Source organism: Crocuta crocuta, unplaced genomic scaffold (genome assembly GCF_008692635.1).
Source record: "Crocuta crocuta isolate KB4526 unplaced genomic scaffold, BGI_CrCroc_1.0 scaffold17, whole genome shotgun sequence".
Lineage (NCBI taxonomy): Eukaryota > Metazoa > Chordata > Mammalia > Carnivora > Hyaenidae > Crocuta > Crocuta crocuta.
Genome location: NW_027532041.1, coordinates 7,935,661 through 7,952,251, shown reverse-complemented (window position 1 = coordinate 7,952,251; position 16,591 = coordinate 7,935,661). Strand labels below are relative to the sequence as shown.

Genomic DNA, 16,591 nt, shown 5'->3' with positions numbered 1-16,591 from the left:
TAAATGTACTTAGTATTTATTTTTTACTCTTTAAAGTGAAGCTATTTACATTTGACCTTAGAAGGCAAACCATATCAATAGGACATCAGGGATTAAGCACGGCAGTATTAAAGTCAGAACACTCACATGATTGCAAATGTCTATGCAGATGTCATTAAAAGGAAAAATCACCATAAAATAAATGTTTATTCTTTAATTGGACATATATTGAACAATCTGTACTTAGTTCTAAAGTTCAATCAAGGAGAGCTTCTCTGGAGGTGTATTACTACTGTATGAGTGTGGAGAGCAGAGGTGGAGAATGCTTCTGGAAGTCAAGGAGTGGCCTTCCATGGGATATTCAGAAAAGTTAATAGTTCAGTTATTCCCAAGAAGCCTTCTTGCTGCAGACCCGTAATTAATGGTCCCACTGCTCCTCTCTTTCGTTTACACTTTCTTCTTCTTCAGGGAATGCTGATTCATTCTGGCCCTTCAGATGCTTAACTCCTGAAATTATAAAAAATTATGCTCTATTTAAGTGAAATTTATTTCTAACAGATTCATTGCATTACTGAAAGAGATAAAGAAAATGAGTGGAAAGTATTCCCCGGTGTATACATGTTTTCTCCAAGAATTTCAACAATCTAACCCTATGTAAACCTTTTAATTCACTGAGAAATAAAAGCACACCCAGCCAAATTTCCATTAGAGACAGGCTCCCTTTATAATTAAATCTTCTCCATGAAGAATTGCATCACAGCCTATTAAAAACCTGTTAACTAAAAATCTGCTCACAGACTCTTATTGTAATTTTCATATATCATTTAGTTCAAATATTTCTTTTGGCACCCCTGAAATCTATTACAACAAGAACCATTGAAGAAACCCCTAGGAACAAAGGGATGTGTGTGTGTGCGCCATTTCTGTACTTTGTAAACAACAAAAGAATCATGATATTGTTAGTCTCCTTTAGGAATCAGAACATACTCATTTGATTACAAAACTTCTGTATACAAAATTCTTCAGTAACTTCCCCCACAGCCCCCAGAGAGGCAAAACACTGGCACACCTTTGCCTGATACACAGGTATGTATGATCTGTCCTCTCTTACCTATCTGGACTCATTCCTTCCCAGCCCTTCCTGCTTGCCCTTTCACAGTAATTTAGGAGTTAGGAGTTAGCAACACTAACCTCTTCCACATTCCCTGATCACTCCAGGCTCCCTCAAGCCTCCCAGCTTTTCTCATTCTATTCTCACTGCCAAATAGCTTCTTTCCACTCACCCACCTGATAATCTCCCACTCATGCCTCCGCCTCAGCCTGCCTCTTCTGTGAAGGCTCCTCTTATTTCGCAAGTGGACTTGGCTAGGTCTTTCTTATATTTCACTACTGCTCTTGGATCATTTTCTCTTGTATCAATTACCTTATAGAAGTGATTTGTTTACATATCTTTCTCATTAGAGAAAACTTCTTGATGTCAGAATTATGTAGTTTCAGTTTGAGGTCCCAGGTATGATGTCTGGCAAATAGTTGGTGCTTGTTAATATGGATGGAATAAATGACTGATATAGTTAATTAATAAATAACTTGGTGGATGTCTTGGTGTATTTATCTTTCAGAATTTCAAAATTAATCCAAATTTTGAGTATAAACCAGAAGGCAATTACCACAACCATAGTCAATCTACAAAACTACCTTTCATTTCACTTGGATCTGTTCCGTTAACACATACCAGGGCACACTTGATGCATTGATACTTAACATGAAAAATTTTATACATATTGCATATTTTAGAAAATTGGTTTATGAGATTTTTCTGTTATTATTGAAAAATATTCCAGTTAGAATTGATAAGTGAAAGGAAGTGTCTGCTCTTGTTTCCTATGAAACAAGAAACTAAAAAAAAAAAAAAAAAGTGTAGATTTGCATGTACTGTAGTTAAAGAGCCCCCAGAGTGCTGTTTGGCAAAGAATGACATCCTTGGGCTTGGTGGATTTTCTTGCAAAAATATTTGATCAGTTGTAATAATATTTAAATACTTTAATTTCATCTGTAAACACAAACCACTCACAATTCCTGGTGACCCAAAACTGAGGAAAGAGAGACATTTATTATTAACAAATGGAACTTATTTCATATTATTACAAATTACAGGGTGGGAGGAAGAGGTCTAAATGTTAAGGAGAAGGGAAGCAAATGCATTCATTTGATCAGCATCCAGTTGCTCTGCTAGAGTCTTACATACCTGAGTCACTAAACCTCACAACTCCATGACAGAAAGACGCGGATGGTAAAATTTAGACTTGAAGAAAGTATGTGATTTGTCCATGGTTGTAAGGATAGTGTAGTTTTTTTTTTAATTGTTTGTTTGTTTAGAGAATGAGCATGAGTGGAGGAGGGGCAGAGAGAGGTAGAGAGAGAATCCCAAGCAGGCTGGTCCCTGGTGTCAGTGCAGAGCCTGATGTGGGGCTTGAACTAATGAACCATGAGGTCATGACCTGAGCCAAAATCCAAAGTCAGATGACCAACGAACTGAGCCACCCAGGTGCCCTAAGGACAGGGTAGTTTTAAGAGAAGTTATGATACATCATATTCATGCAATATATATTGATTTACTGAATAGATGAATAAGTGAGTGAGGCATAAAGTTTTTTGTCAGGAGACCCTAACTCATTTTCACCTTTAGTTTTGTGATTGCTGACCTAGATTTTCCCATCATTCTCTAGGATTTATTGTAGATTTAGAGTACCTATTAACCAGGCTCAGACAATCTTGAGATTTTCTCTGAAATATTAAAGAACAGTCATCTTTCAGCCACCTGTCAGTCTCCTGAACTGAAACTGTCTGTACTTCTCTAAGTATGAAAAGGTTCTGCTACCTCCAGAGCTCATCGCTTTCATCCACAAGGTAACTACAGAGCAATAAAGTTGTGTTCAACACATTTTTTTTTAAATTAGGATTAATAACTTAATGGCAACATTGATTTGTTTACATGTGGGGCTCAAACATAAAAAAAATATGGTAACCAAAAAGTCCAACTTACTAAACCATTAGTCAATCATTTCCCTTACTTGAGCATAGGCCTATTCGCTTATCCTTATCCACATTTGATTTATTTCATAATAATGGTCACAGAGTTATAATAGAAACCTTTTTTTTTTACTTCTTTTTTTAATGTTTTATTTATTTCTGAGAGAAAGAGAGGCAGTGTGAGCAGGGGGAGGGTCAGAGAGAGAGGGAGATACAGAATCCAAAGCAGGCTCCAGGCTCTGAGCTGGCAGTCAGCACAGAGCCCAGTGCGGAGCTAGACCCCACAAACCATGAGATCATGACCTGAGCCGAAGTTGGATGCTTAACCAACTGAGCCACGCAGGTGCCCTTGGGAATCTTTTTTTAAAAGTAAAATAAGTCACTTGGCCAAACCTTGGAAGGTGTCTTTCTTAGCCTTTTTCAGGTGTGACATTAACTATTTATAGGTAAAAGATTTGGTGAGGCAGGAGTTGATAATTATTGAACATCTCCACAGAACCACACATTCTTTGGATCTCAAAGCAATTTGCATTCATGTCTTCCTTCTGTTGGATAACAGATAGTTGGTTAACTGAGTTCTGAATCTTTTCTACCAGCAACATTTGTTTGGTTATACAAGCAATAATACTAAGATTAAAATGTGAGGTCCATGAGGACTATCTAATAATTTCTTTCTCACCACTCCCTCCTCTTGTTCCCAAACACACATAAACTTTGTGCATATATTTTCTTTAAACCTTCATTGAATCTTAAGGTCATTGTGGAGGTGGAAGAAAGTAACTTGGGCTGAGGACTTGATAAAAATCCTCAGAGCCTCCTCCTCTGCCAAATGCTAATAATCATGTATTTAAACACCTTGGCTGCACCAGCAGGCTTGGCATGGCATGCAGCACACACTTGGCTGGCCCTGCATGCAGGCAGAAGGCAAGGGGATCCCCCCAAATACAACTGAGGTTCTTTTCTCCATAGCAAATGAACACAGAAAAAGGAACCAAATGTAAGACCAAAATATACAGTATGAAGACGTGAAGGAATGAAGAAAACAGAGGATGAGGAAAGGAAACTAGAATGAGTACAAGAAGGAAAGGAAAGGAAATACATGTTGGCCCAAATGGGACAGAATCCTCCTGGTTTTCTCCAGTCTATAGATCAGGTGGGTAAATGTGAGTTGGATGAAACTGTAAGGTGACTGAGTGACAGATTATGAATAATGAATCCGCAAAGGGAAGCTTATATTTGGCAAGCCGTAGGTCAATATGTTTATCAATTAATTTGGAGTGACAGAAGGCAGGCTTATTTACATCTGTAGATGACATAACACTTAGAGGAAAAGATGGCATGACAAAAGACAAAACGAATACTCCAAAAGCTTTCTAACAGCTAGGAAGAGGCTGATGGGAGTAAGATTCAGATCAACAGGTAGTTTCATTTTTAGAAAGATTACATTGCTTCTGGGGGTTGCTTTAGGGGCACCTGGGCAGCTCCTTCAGTTAAGCATCTGACTTTGGCTCAGGTCATGATCTCATAGTTCATGAGATTTGGCTCTGTCCTACACCATGGAGCCTGCTTGGGATTCTCTCTCTCCCTCCCCTTCTCTCTTTCTGCTCTCTCCCTCACTTCCCTATTCTATCTCTCAAAATAAATAAATAAACTTAAAAAAAGAAAAAAAAAAAAAAGAGGGGAACCTGGGTGGCTCAGTTGAGGGTCCAACTCTTGGTTTCAGCTCAGGTCATGATCTCATGGCTTCATGGGTTCCAGGCCCACATTGGGCTCTGCACTGGCAGGGAAGAGCCTGCTTGGGATTCTCTCTCTCCCTTTCCCTCTCTCTGTCCCTCCCCAACTTGTGCTGTCTCTGTCTCTCTCAAAATAAATAAACTTAAATTTTAAAAAAATACTGAAGAAAAAAATTTTTTAAAAAACAAAACAAAGATTACATTGCTTCTAAAAAATACAGAATGAGGGAAGCCTCAATTAATTATAGTTAGGGGTTTAAGGTGATCACAATTCCAACATGACCCAGTAGAATCACCTGTTTAGGGAACAAACTCTTGGTAGTGTCAGCAAAGCATTCCTAACAGCAGTCATTTGTTTAAGGAACTACTCCCCAACCGTGGGTTGTCAGACCTTTTCTGGAATATGCTGCCTAATTGTGAGCTCTCTGTTTCAAGAGTGCCATTAACTGATATTAAAAGTACTTTTATGAAATCACTTTTCTAGAGCAATTGTATCTGAAACTGGAGTGCCTGGCAGAGAGAAAATTAAGAGAGAACAAAAGAGGCTGCCACTGAATTCCTAAAAGACTGAAAAAAGAACTAAAATGTATCTATATAGCTCCTGAGAGCAGAAATAGGATCAGTAATTGACATTTATGGGGTGAGGGCAGATTATAGCTCAATTAAAGAAGAAAATCCTAAACTCTTTGTTTGCCCAGCAATAAACATGTGAGTGAGCTCTCATCACTGTGTGAGTTCAAGTCTAACTTAAATGTCTATGCCCGAGACGGTCACAGAAGGAGGCTAGAATTGTGGAGTAGGAGGGACAGACATGCTTGCTGACCCTGAGATGCTAGTAATCCATAAAAGAGATCTCTTCTACTTAAAAATTTGCTCTGCCGTGAGTACTTTAAGTTACAAAAAAGTAATTATGACTTCTAATGACATAAATGGCCCAATTCCACATTTTAAAACTAATTCACATCGGGAGTAGCAAATGGTTTCTTTTTTTTTCCAACTGCATATTTTAGACCTTAAAAATCATTCTAAATTCCTCTAGGGAATATGTGGGTGGATTTTACAGAGCCTCTGACCCTCTCAGAATTCTATTTATAGTTCTATTTGTGCTTTTGGGGGGAAAAGGCCCATGGTTTTCAGCAGAATCTCAGAGGAGTCTCTAACCCACAAATAATTTTGAGCATGAATCCTGGTTTAATCTCTTTACTTTAAAGATGAAGAAGCAATTTCAAACAGCAAAGCGACTTGCTTAAATTCACACCGAAGCCATTGACTGAACTGAGATACAAATCTTGGCCCCTATTTCCTACTGGGGGTTTTTCATCTGGGTCACCAAGACTCAATCTTGCCCTGTCATTGACCTTTTCCCAAGTTAAAACCTAAAGAAAAATAAGGGGACAAGATCACAAGGCCCTTTTCATTATCACATTCCTTGAAAGGACCTTACATAGCTGATAGAGTTAGATGTAACTTTTCAGTCTGTTGTTGTTGCTGCTACTATTGTTGTTGTGATTGTTTTTAATGGAATTTGGAATCAAAAAGATGTAGAATTTAATCTTACCCAGGAACATTCCCAGAATAGAACCAAGTTACAAATAATGTTCAGATTATTACAAAAAAAGCAGCCTTCCTCTCTGCTATGCTCAAACCTGAGACAGGATTCTGGGAGACACAGAAAACATACCATGGTCTAGTGTGGGAGATGAGACACAGTAATCATCAAGCAAAATGAGTTAAATATAATAAAGTAATAAAGCCCCTAATGTGTGTTGAGCATGGGAGAGACATAACTACAGAACAGATGGGGATGTAGGTCAAACGGTGATGATGTATACATAAATGAAGTTAATCCTGTGAATATGTGCTATGGACTAGTGCTACAAATAAAAATGTGGAGAGTTCTGCTATGAGAAAAAAGGGTTCCAATTTGGAGATATAAATCTGGAGAGCTATTTATTGAGGAATACACTGGATAGAGTGAGGGAAACAGTAAGTCTGAGTTCTATATAAGAAAAATATTTGCAAAAATACAATTAACAGCCATTCATTTTCTGAAGACCTACTTCAGAAAATCTCAAAAGATTGATTTTATTGGCCCTAGAAAGATGATTTTATAATGGTTCGTTGTATATTGACCCTTCAAATTTTGTCAAAATAATCATGCTAGATATACTCGAGGAATGTACGGTAACTCATAATATGGTATAGTAGGGCCCATCATATCTCAGGATGAAAATGTGCTTTCCGTTTCCCAAAATGCTTTCACATGCATTTTGTTAATCTTATTGTCATTCACGTATAATGCACTGCTATATAGTAATACACTTAGGGTCACAAAGATCAAGAGACATATTGATTTCATTCCACAGCTAAAATGCATATCGTCTCCTGAACTTACCTTAAATCTCTTTCTACTTTATTTGAAGTAAATTACATACATGCAGCATAGTTACTCTCTGTTCTGAAATGATGACTGGTCAGTTAATATAAACTGCAAATCAACACATGATCATTTCATTTGACACTCCATTACATAGGGAGGCATTTTTCTGGAGAAGAATTAATGTGTGATATGCTTCTCTCTCCGTCATACACTGGAATAGGGGCTGCATGTTTATATGATACTCATAACTACTTGTAAGTATTATATATCTTATGTGTAATTTTACTATGATGTATTTTACCAAAGCTGTTGCCCAAGAGTAAACCCTAAGTAAACGATTTAGCAGTAAATACGGTGAAGAAGGTAGGGGAGGAGGTATAGTTACAGACTGTTTGTTAGAAGTGTGAATTCAAATAATACCTTTGGAGAGCAGTTTAGTGTTACTTAAAATGTAAAGTGCCCATGTCAGTATGAGGTGGGGGCCTGAATTTCGCAAGAGTCCTGCTACTCAGCTTAGAATGAGAATCACTTTGATAGACTGAGTGCCTCTTTTGCCCTTTACAGTCAAGTGCCCTTCTAATACCCCTTTTTGCTTCTAAGCTAATGCATTTCCTATGAACTCAGAAATAGAGTTAAATTTTTAAGCCTACATATAATGGAGCTAAATGTGTTGAGCAATTTCACTTTAGAAAGGGACAGAATGGCTCCCTAGCTTGCAAGACTTGACTGCCATGGATTGAACACAATAGCATGTCTAAAATAAAGAATGCATCAATCAGCAGGAGTCGGTGGTTAGCCCTGAAAGCACTAAAAATAAAATAATGAAAGGGGAGTTGCTTTTACAGCCATGGAAGCTAATGCTGTCTGTGTTTTTTTAAGAATGCCCACAGGAGGATGTCCTGTGCTGGCATTTTAGAAGGCTCTGTCTTCCAAGCAGGGTACTTTTCTGTTGAATAAATGATCCTATAGGCTACCATAGCCTAATGTTAATATATGCCCAATCACATAACCAAATTATCCAACTCTGATTCCAATCTCACTGAGAAACCTTGTGACAACAACAGAGCTTCTTCACAAGGAGAAAAGACCCTGAATGGACTGAAACAAGGTAGGAGTGAGTCCTGAGCTAAGTGGGAGAAGACTGCCCCAGGCAAATGGAATAAGGATTGTAAAGGCTTCACCTCAAGCATGCCAGCAGCTATGGTCAAAGGACAGAGATGAGCCTGGAGTGTCAGGATTGAGGCAGCAGTAGCAGGTGAGCTCAGATAGATGAATGCAGGCAGGGAGGAGGAGGAGCTTGACAAGATAGGAAATGTAGGATCTTATAGGGGACGTTTTAAGTGTTTTGGCTGTTATTCCTGGAAGCAACTGACAGATATTTTTGTTGTGTTTGTTTGAGTAGAAGAGTAACATGATTTGATCTGCATTTTCAAAGAATCACTCTATGGTCCAGGGTATAAAGAGCTAGGACTTAGATGTCACCACCTATTCTAACAAGTAAAAACCTGAACAAACTAAAAAAAAAAAAAAAAAAAAAAAAAAAGGAACGACTCTTCTTAGATCTACTAAGGTACAGAAGTAAGGTCACAGAGCAAACCACTGCAAAAACAGGGAAACACAGAAGGGTGGATACAGAGAAACAAAACTTACAGGAGGCACTGCTGGGGGAGGAAAACCTGACCGGAGGATGAATGGCTGAAGGCTCATTGTGGATGAGATGGACAGACTGAAATCTCCAGGGGCAGAAGCACAGCCATTTTTGTGAATTTTACCTCCTGGAGCTCTACTAGATTCTTACAATATAAAGCAAAGGAAAGTCTTTTTTTAAAAAAAATTTTAATTTTTTTTTTTTTTTTTTTTCCAGGAGAGAGAGAGAGAGACAGCGTGAGCAGGGGAGGGTCAGAGAGAGAGGGAGTCACAGACTCTGAAACAGGCTCCAGGCTCTGAGCTGGCAGTCAGCACAGAGCCCGACGCAGGGCTCGAACCCACGAACTGCGAGATCATGACCTAAGCGAAAGTCGGACGCTTAACCGACTAAGTCACCCAGGCGCCCCGGAAAATCTCCTTATACTTTAAATTTTTTTTGTTTATTTACTTTTAAGGGAGACAGAGACAGCATGAATGGGGAAGGGAGTGAGAGAGAGGGAGAAAGATGGGGGGTGTGTGGGAGGGGATAGAATCCCAAGCAGGCTCTGCTCCCATCAGCACAGAGCCTGATGCAGGGTTCAAACCCCATGAAATCATGAGATTATGACCTGAGCTGAAACCAAGAGTTGGACATTTAACCAAATGAGTCACCCAGGTGCCCCATCCTTGTGCTTTTGACAAGGAAGACAAATAGTGGCCATTTTCAAAAACAGAGAATTCTGTTCTTCTTAACAAGATCTACTTTTAAGAGATTTTTACCAGAACCTAACCTTCTGGGGTTATATCAAAGACTAACCGACTTGGGTGTGGGGCTTGCAGAGAGAAATATCTAACTCCATTCCCTTTACCCATCTTGTCCTGCCTAACTGGGGAGGAAGGGGACCAAAGTTTACAGTCCAGGGGCACAGGCTTACTAAAAGGTTGCGATCTATTCATAGACTATAGAACATTTCCTCCCTACCCCTCACTACCACATTACTGAAAGTCTGTTTACCACAGGTCCTTTTACCCAGTACACCATGGTCACCTTTCCACAAAAATCACAAGGTATTCTATAGGCAAAAAATACAGGTTTAAGAGACTGAATAAGATCAGAACCAGAGTCAGATATGACAGAATTATTGGAATTATCACACCAGGGACTGTGTTTTGAAGTATAATTGGGGTGCCTGGGTGGCTCAGTCGGTTAAGTGTCTGACTTCGGCTCAGGTCATGATCTCACGGTTCGTGGGTTAGAGCCCCATGTCGGGCCCTGTGCTGCTAGCTCAGAGCCTGGAGCCTGTTTCAGATTCTGTGTCTCCCTCTCTCTTTGACCCTCCCCTGTTCACGCTGTCTCTCTCTCTCAGAAATAAATAAAACATTTAAAAAAATAAAAAAATAAACTATAATTAATATGCTAAGGACTTTAGCGGAAAAAGTAGATAACCTGAAGGAACATATGGATAATGTAAGCAGAGAAATGGAAATTCAAAGGAAAAATAAAAAATAAACACTAGAGATCAAAAACTGTAACAGAAACAAAGAATGTCTTTGACAGGCTTATTAGCAGACTGGTCATGGATGGGGAAAGAATCTCTGAGCTTGAAGATATGACAACAGAAAATTCCAAAACTGAAGAGCAAAGAGAAAAAGAAAAATACAAAACAGAATATGCAAGAACTGTGAGATAACTACAAAAGTTGTAACTACTTGTTATGGGGATACCAGAATAAGAAAAAGAAAGATATAGAGGCAATATTTGATTACATGACTTGAGAATTCTTCTCTAATTAATGTCAGACACCAAATTATACACCCAGCAAGCTCAGAGAAGTCCAACCCAGAATAAATGCCCAAAATACTATACCTACGTATATAATAATCAAACTATAGAAAATCAAAGATAAAGGGAAAAAAAACCCAACCCCCCCAAAAAACAGAAAAATGAACAAACAGAGAACAAAAACAAATAAACAAAATAAACAAAGAAGAAGACAAAGAGGAGGAAGTGGAGGAGGAAAGAAAAAACCCTGAAAGAAGCCAGATGGGGGAAAAAACATGTTACTTATAGTGGAACAGAGATAATAATCACATCAAACTGCTCTTCAGAAACTATGCAAGAGAGATGAGAGTGAAGAGTAATATGTAAAATGTTGACAGAAAAAAACCCAGCAACCTACAATTCTGTACTTTGTGGAATTATTCTTCAAAAATGAAGGAGACAAACAAAAATTGAGGGAATTTTTTTTGCCAGTAGACCTGACTTGCAAGAAATGTTGAAAGAAATTCTTTAGATAGAAGAAAAGTAATATATATCAGCAACATGATCTACATAAAGAAAAGAAGAGCATTAATGAAGGAATAAATGAAGGTAAAATAAAAACCTTAACTTCTCTATTCTTAATTGATTTAACACCAGATGTTCAAAAATAATAATAGCAAAAACATATTCAATTATGTATGCTTATGTGTATATGTTATATATATATGTTTATGCCGCTTATATATAAGTGAAATGAATGACAACGATGATTTAAGGTTTAAGAGGAGAAATAAGATTATTGTATTATTTTTATAAGGTACTCACTCATACTATGTGTGAAGTGGTATAGTGTTATTTGAAAATAGTCTTGGATTAGTTGTAAGTGTATGTTGCAAATTCTAAGGCAACCAACTAAAAAAAATTTTTAAAGGTATAACTGGGGCACCTGGGTGGCTCACTCGGTTAAGCATCGGACTCTTGATTTCAGCTCAGGTCATGATCTCATTGTTTGTGAGTTCGAGCCCCACACCGGGCTCTGCAATGACAGTGTGGAACTTGCTTAAGGGTCTCTCTCTCTGCCTCTCTCTCTCACTCTCATTCATGCTCTCTCTCTCAAAATAAGTAAACTTAAAAAGAAAATAAAAATAAAATTTATAACCAACAGAAAGGAGAGAAAATGTAATGATACAAAACGCTCCATTAAAACTACAAAAGGCTGGGGCATCTGGGTGGCTCCGTTGGTTAAGCATCTGCCTTTGGCCCAGGTCATGAACTTGCGGTTCATGAGTTCAAGTCTGGCATTGGGCTCTGTGCTGACAGCTGAGAGCCTGGAACCTGCTACAGATTCTGTGTTTCCCTTTCTCTCTGCCCCTCCCCCACTTGTGCTCTGTCTCTGTCTCTCAAAAGTAAATAAAAATATTAAAAAATATTTTTTTAAACTACAAGAGGCAAAAAAGCAGAACACAAAAATAAAGACAAAGAACAAGGGCAACAAACAGAAAGCATGACATTTATTAATGTAAGACTGAACTACAGATTGTCTATAAGAAATTTACTTTAAATTTCCACCTGGAGTGCCTGGGTGGCTCAGTCAGTTACACATTGGACTTAGGCTCGGGTCATGATCTCACAGTTCCTGAATTCAAGCCCCACATCAAGCTCACTAGTGTCAGCACAGAGCAGCACAGAATCCACTTCAGATCCTTTGTCCCCCTCTCTGTCTACTCCTTCCCTGCTCACGCATGCTCTGTCTCTCTCTCTCTCAGAAATAAATATTTAAAAATAAATAAGTATAAAGACATATACAGATTAAAAGTCTGTATGGATGGAGAAAATATATTTTGCTAACATTAATCAAAGAAAGCAGGAGTAGCTATATTACTTTTTCACCCCAAGACCTGACCTTTACCGACCACATGCTTGTACTCCCCCACCTGTGTCCCACATTTTTCCTTAAGCTTTTTTCCCCAGCTTGTCTCTAAACTCAAGCAAATGGAAAGCGAGATCACCACTTGAGTGATACCAACCGTCCTAACAAGACATCCAGTGGGCCCAGACCACTCAGATCAGTTTGAGTGTAACCCCAACGCAGGCCTGCACAGATGGACCATGGAGTGAGTTCTAGAATATCCGACAATTATATTTACCTGATTATAATACTAAAATCTCCACCCAAGGAGGAGTATAAGCCTCATTTACATAACGTACAATGTCGGTATAGCCATGTTTCCTTAAGGCACATTTGTAACTTTATGCCTGCCTCTATATATGGTGACAAGTTTCTTCCTTTTAAATATTTATCCTAACACTAAATAAAAGGAACTCATCCACCCTTGTTCAGGGAGTCATGGCTTTGGAAGTTATTCCCTGTGATCTCCTTATTTGCTGCAAAAATAAAGTTTACTTTGTGCGACAATTCCACTTGGTGTATCTATAACTCACCAAGAAGTGAACTCACTCTGGTTTGGTTTTGCTTTCAGACTAAACAGATTTCAAAGCAAGGAAAATTATCAGAGGTAAAGTAGGGCAGTATACCTGATAGTACTACAACTGATATAAAGCCCCACTCTCTATAGTCCTAATGCCTAAACCTAGATAAGTAAACACAACTGACACAAACCTCACAACCATGAAGATGGCTTTCATGTAAAACATTAAAATTTTTTTTTTCATGTTGATTTATTTTTGAGAGACAGAGAGACAGAGTGTGAGCAGGGGAGGGGCAGAGAGAGAGGGAGACACAGAATCTGAAGGAGGCTCCAGTCTCTGAGCTGTCAGCACAAAGCCCAATGCAGGGCTCAAACTCACAAACTGCGATATGACCTGAGCCACAGTCAGACACTTAAGCAACTGAGCAACCCAGGCATCCCTTTCACATAAGACTTTTAACCATAGTTCTTAAGTAAGCTTCAACATTTCCTGAAAGATACACTTCATTTTCCTGTTTCAATCATTCTTAAATTTTTTCACTCTTGGAACAATGCCTTAACATTACAGATGCTTAGTTCATTTTAAGTAAAAAAATGACTGACTTCAATCTCATTTTCATTAAAAACATTTCCTATTCAAAGACTAAATAATTTTCAAGCTAGCCATTTTTTTTTTTTTTTCAAATGAATGAACTTCTGCTCCACCAATTTAAGTCACATCTTCTATGATAGAAAAACTAGAGTGTTCATGATCTGGAGCTATTTTGTTCTTCTCACTCTCCCATGATTTCTTAGGTTACTTTTTAGGTTGCTAGACTCACTTAGCAATTTTGATTCTAAAATTCCACCTAGTTCAAGTAAATCTTAAAGATGGAAACAAGAAATTGTACCTTCCCTGTATCATTTTGCTCTGATCACCATACAGAGGTAATTAATCCCATTGGGCATATGGCTTTTACAACAAATAGATTTAAGTACTTTGGTCTCCTCAGTATTTCTCTTGGTACTTAACATTTTCTTTTATTGGAAAGTGCTAATCTTGATGAGTTGATAGTTCACATCCAAGTCTCAAACTCTGCTCAATTCTCTCCATATCCTGAGGCTGTTTTCTTCCACTTTGTCTGTGGAGGGCCTCAGCTCAGTTTGCTTCTCATTATGCAGCTTGCTGGCCGCCAGGAAGCTTCTGAATGAAGAGATTGTTCTGCTGTTTCATCCTCTGCCTGACCCAAGGACATGCAGTTCACACACAGAGCCTCACAACTGTTTTGCTCTGACCCTGCTTTTCTGTTCATTTACCATTGTTCTGTTAGGCATTCTGGTTCACAGCCAGTGTAACTCTCGGACCATCCCTTTAAATAACAGCAATTCATTGTATTGCCATGGGGCTCGCTGACCTACTTTTTTCTTTGATTTGCTGCCCTATAGTTGGTCTGTTTTACTTGTCTCCCAGGTGTAAAATCACAGTATCTCTTCTTTTACATAGACCTTTAGCAAACTCTCCTTGGATGAGCTAATACCATTTTTTAAAATTTCTTAGGTCTTCTTAAATATTGATTTTATTAAGAATACTTGATGCAAAGGAGCAATTGTACACTCAAGTTCTACAGATGGTAGCAATTTTATATAGTTCACATGAAGAAGAAAAATAATACATATTTTGCTTAAAATGATAATTTTCTGTTATTTCTACCCTATGATATTCAAATGTAATAACGAGGGGGAAAAGGTGTTTATTTACCTAATTTCCTTAGTTTCTCAACACAAACCTGAAAAAATGTTTTCATTACCAAAATTGGAACCCTCAACTCCCTCAGACATTATAAATCAATTGCTCTAAAAACTTGTTTTTTGAATTTGCAAAGTTATCTCTTAAAAGTGTAAACAATCTTACTTTCAGTATACAAACATTTCATTCAATTTATAAAATTGTATGATTATCTTCTAAGATTATTAATAAAAATTAATGTAAGATTTTTCAAAACGCCATGTTGAATTTCATTTAAATCTGCAGATGGAGATGAAGAATTGTTTTAAAGTATGTTTATGGCTTATCACACCCCCCAAATGATATCAAATCATTTCAGTTTGTTCCCCATACTTACTGTCCAACCATTTAACTTTTCTTATTTATTTTTATTTCTCCTTCAAATAATAGAAACTACTCTGAGAAAAAAATATATATCTGATAGGTAATCACTAGATTTTTAGAAATAAAATGAAATTACTGAGAATAGACAGCACTTTTATTTTTGGTTTGATATACTAACTAGAAATAATTTCCAGTTTACTAATACAAGGAAGCAGCATGTCACACACAAAATGTGAGATGGGTCATTTGTCTAGGGCCTCTTATGCAACACTGGCCATGAATTGGGCTTTTCATACAATCTCCAAATGAGTTCATACATATAATCACAGATATATTTATTGACAAATTTAGTGACAATTTTTTTTTAAAAAAAGTATATCTCATAAAACTTTACACACATCTGACTACTAGATCATACTTCCTGGATTATGCCATGAATTATTCTTTTTTGGTAAATATCCATAATTACAAACAGTTTAATTATATTGTATTCTAAGTATTGTGTCAAATGAAAATATTGACAAATCTGTCATGTTTGCGATTCTGTTTTGGCATTTCGTCATTTGTTAATACCGGGAACTTCAAAAAGAAAAGGAGAGTGGCCAGACTCCCCTGTCATCCAGATGGTTTAATAAGAGAGACATATAAACCAATGGACACAGAAGGAGAACAGCCTGTGTTCCTTCCTGCTCCACTCCCTTCTGGTCTCCGCCCCATATAACTATTCGCCTAGAGAGTTGCCTTCCCTTAATTAGCTCTAGTGCTGTAAGAAAACACATTTTCTCAATCAGAGAAGTACAACCTTTAAGGGTTGAAAGAACTTTAAAAGGTAGTCTTGAATTTAAACAGCAGTCCAGCTTCCTCCTAACGCCTAGAGACCACCACCATGACCACCACTGTCATATTAAGATGTGGAAACCAAAGCCTATTTTCCGAGGTCTCATAGCAAGTAGCAGTCACTCAATGTAGAATATGGGTTGTCAGATTTTATTCCATACTGTCTGCATCATACCACGCTAGACACAGAGAGTGCCTAGGGATCCCAGCAGAGTTACCTTTCATGCCCTCTCTGACCCAACCATGAAATGGTTGCCTGATGTCCACTAAGAGGTAAATCACTAAGAGAGAAAATGTATGCAATGGTGTGTGGAAGTTGGGCTCTTTAGAAAGATACTCTAATTAATGTTGGGTGACATTGAAATGAACTGTTATTATAATAATTTAGGCATATTATGGATTCCACTTCTATAAACTGACCTAAAAATATACCACTCAGTGGTAGCACTGATTCTATGTATTTTCAGAGCCAAATCCCTCACCAGTTAATTTTCAGAAGACAACCCTTTTTTATAATTGGGGGTTGCATATTATGAAAATTCACCAACAGTACTACCAGAATATAATTGAAAGTGGGCAGAAATAAGAGGTATAATTTTTTAAGTTTCTAAGGAAGATTTATTTATTTTTCAATAAATAATATTATTTCCCAGGTATTCCTGATTTGTACTATATATTATAATGAGTATCTATTGATTCATCTTTTTCTCAATGCTCCCTCCCCTC

At 37.7% G+C, this 16,591-nt stretch overlaps 1 protein-coding gene across 1 annotated transcript in view; it reads right to left on the bottom strand.

The window, feature by feature from the left end:
• PPP1R1C (protein phosphatase 1 regulatory inhibitor subunit 1C) overlaps nucleotides 1-16,591 on the bottom strand; it is a 116,509-nt gene continuing 99,918 nt past the window's right edge. Inside the window, exon 5 of the mRNA XM_077776331.1 lies at nucleotides 1-486. Coding sequence (XP_077632457.1) covers nucleotides 398-486 — 89 coding nt within the window. The 3' untranslated portion in view covers nucleotides 1-397. The remainder of the gene's footprint in view (nucleotides 487-16,591) is intronic.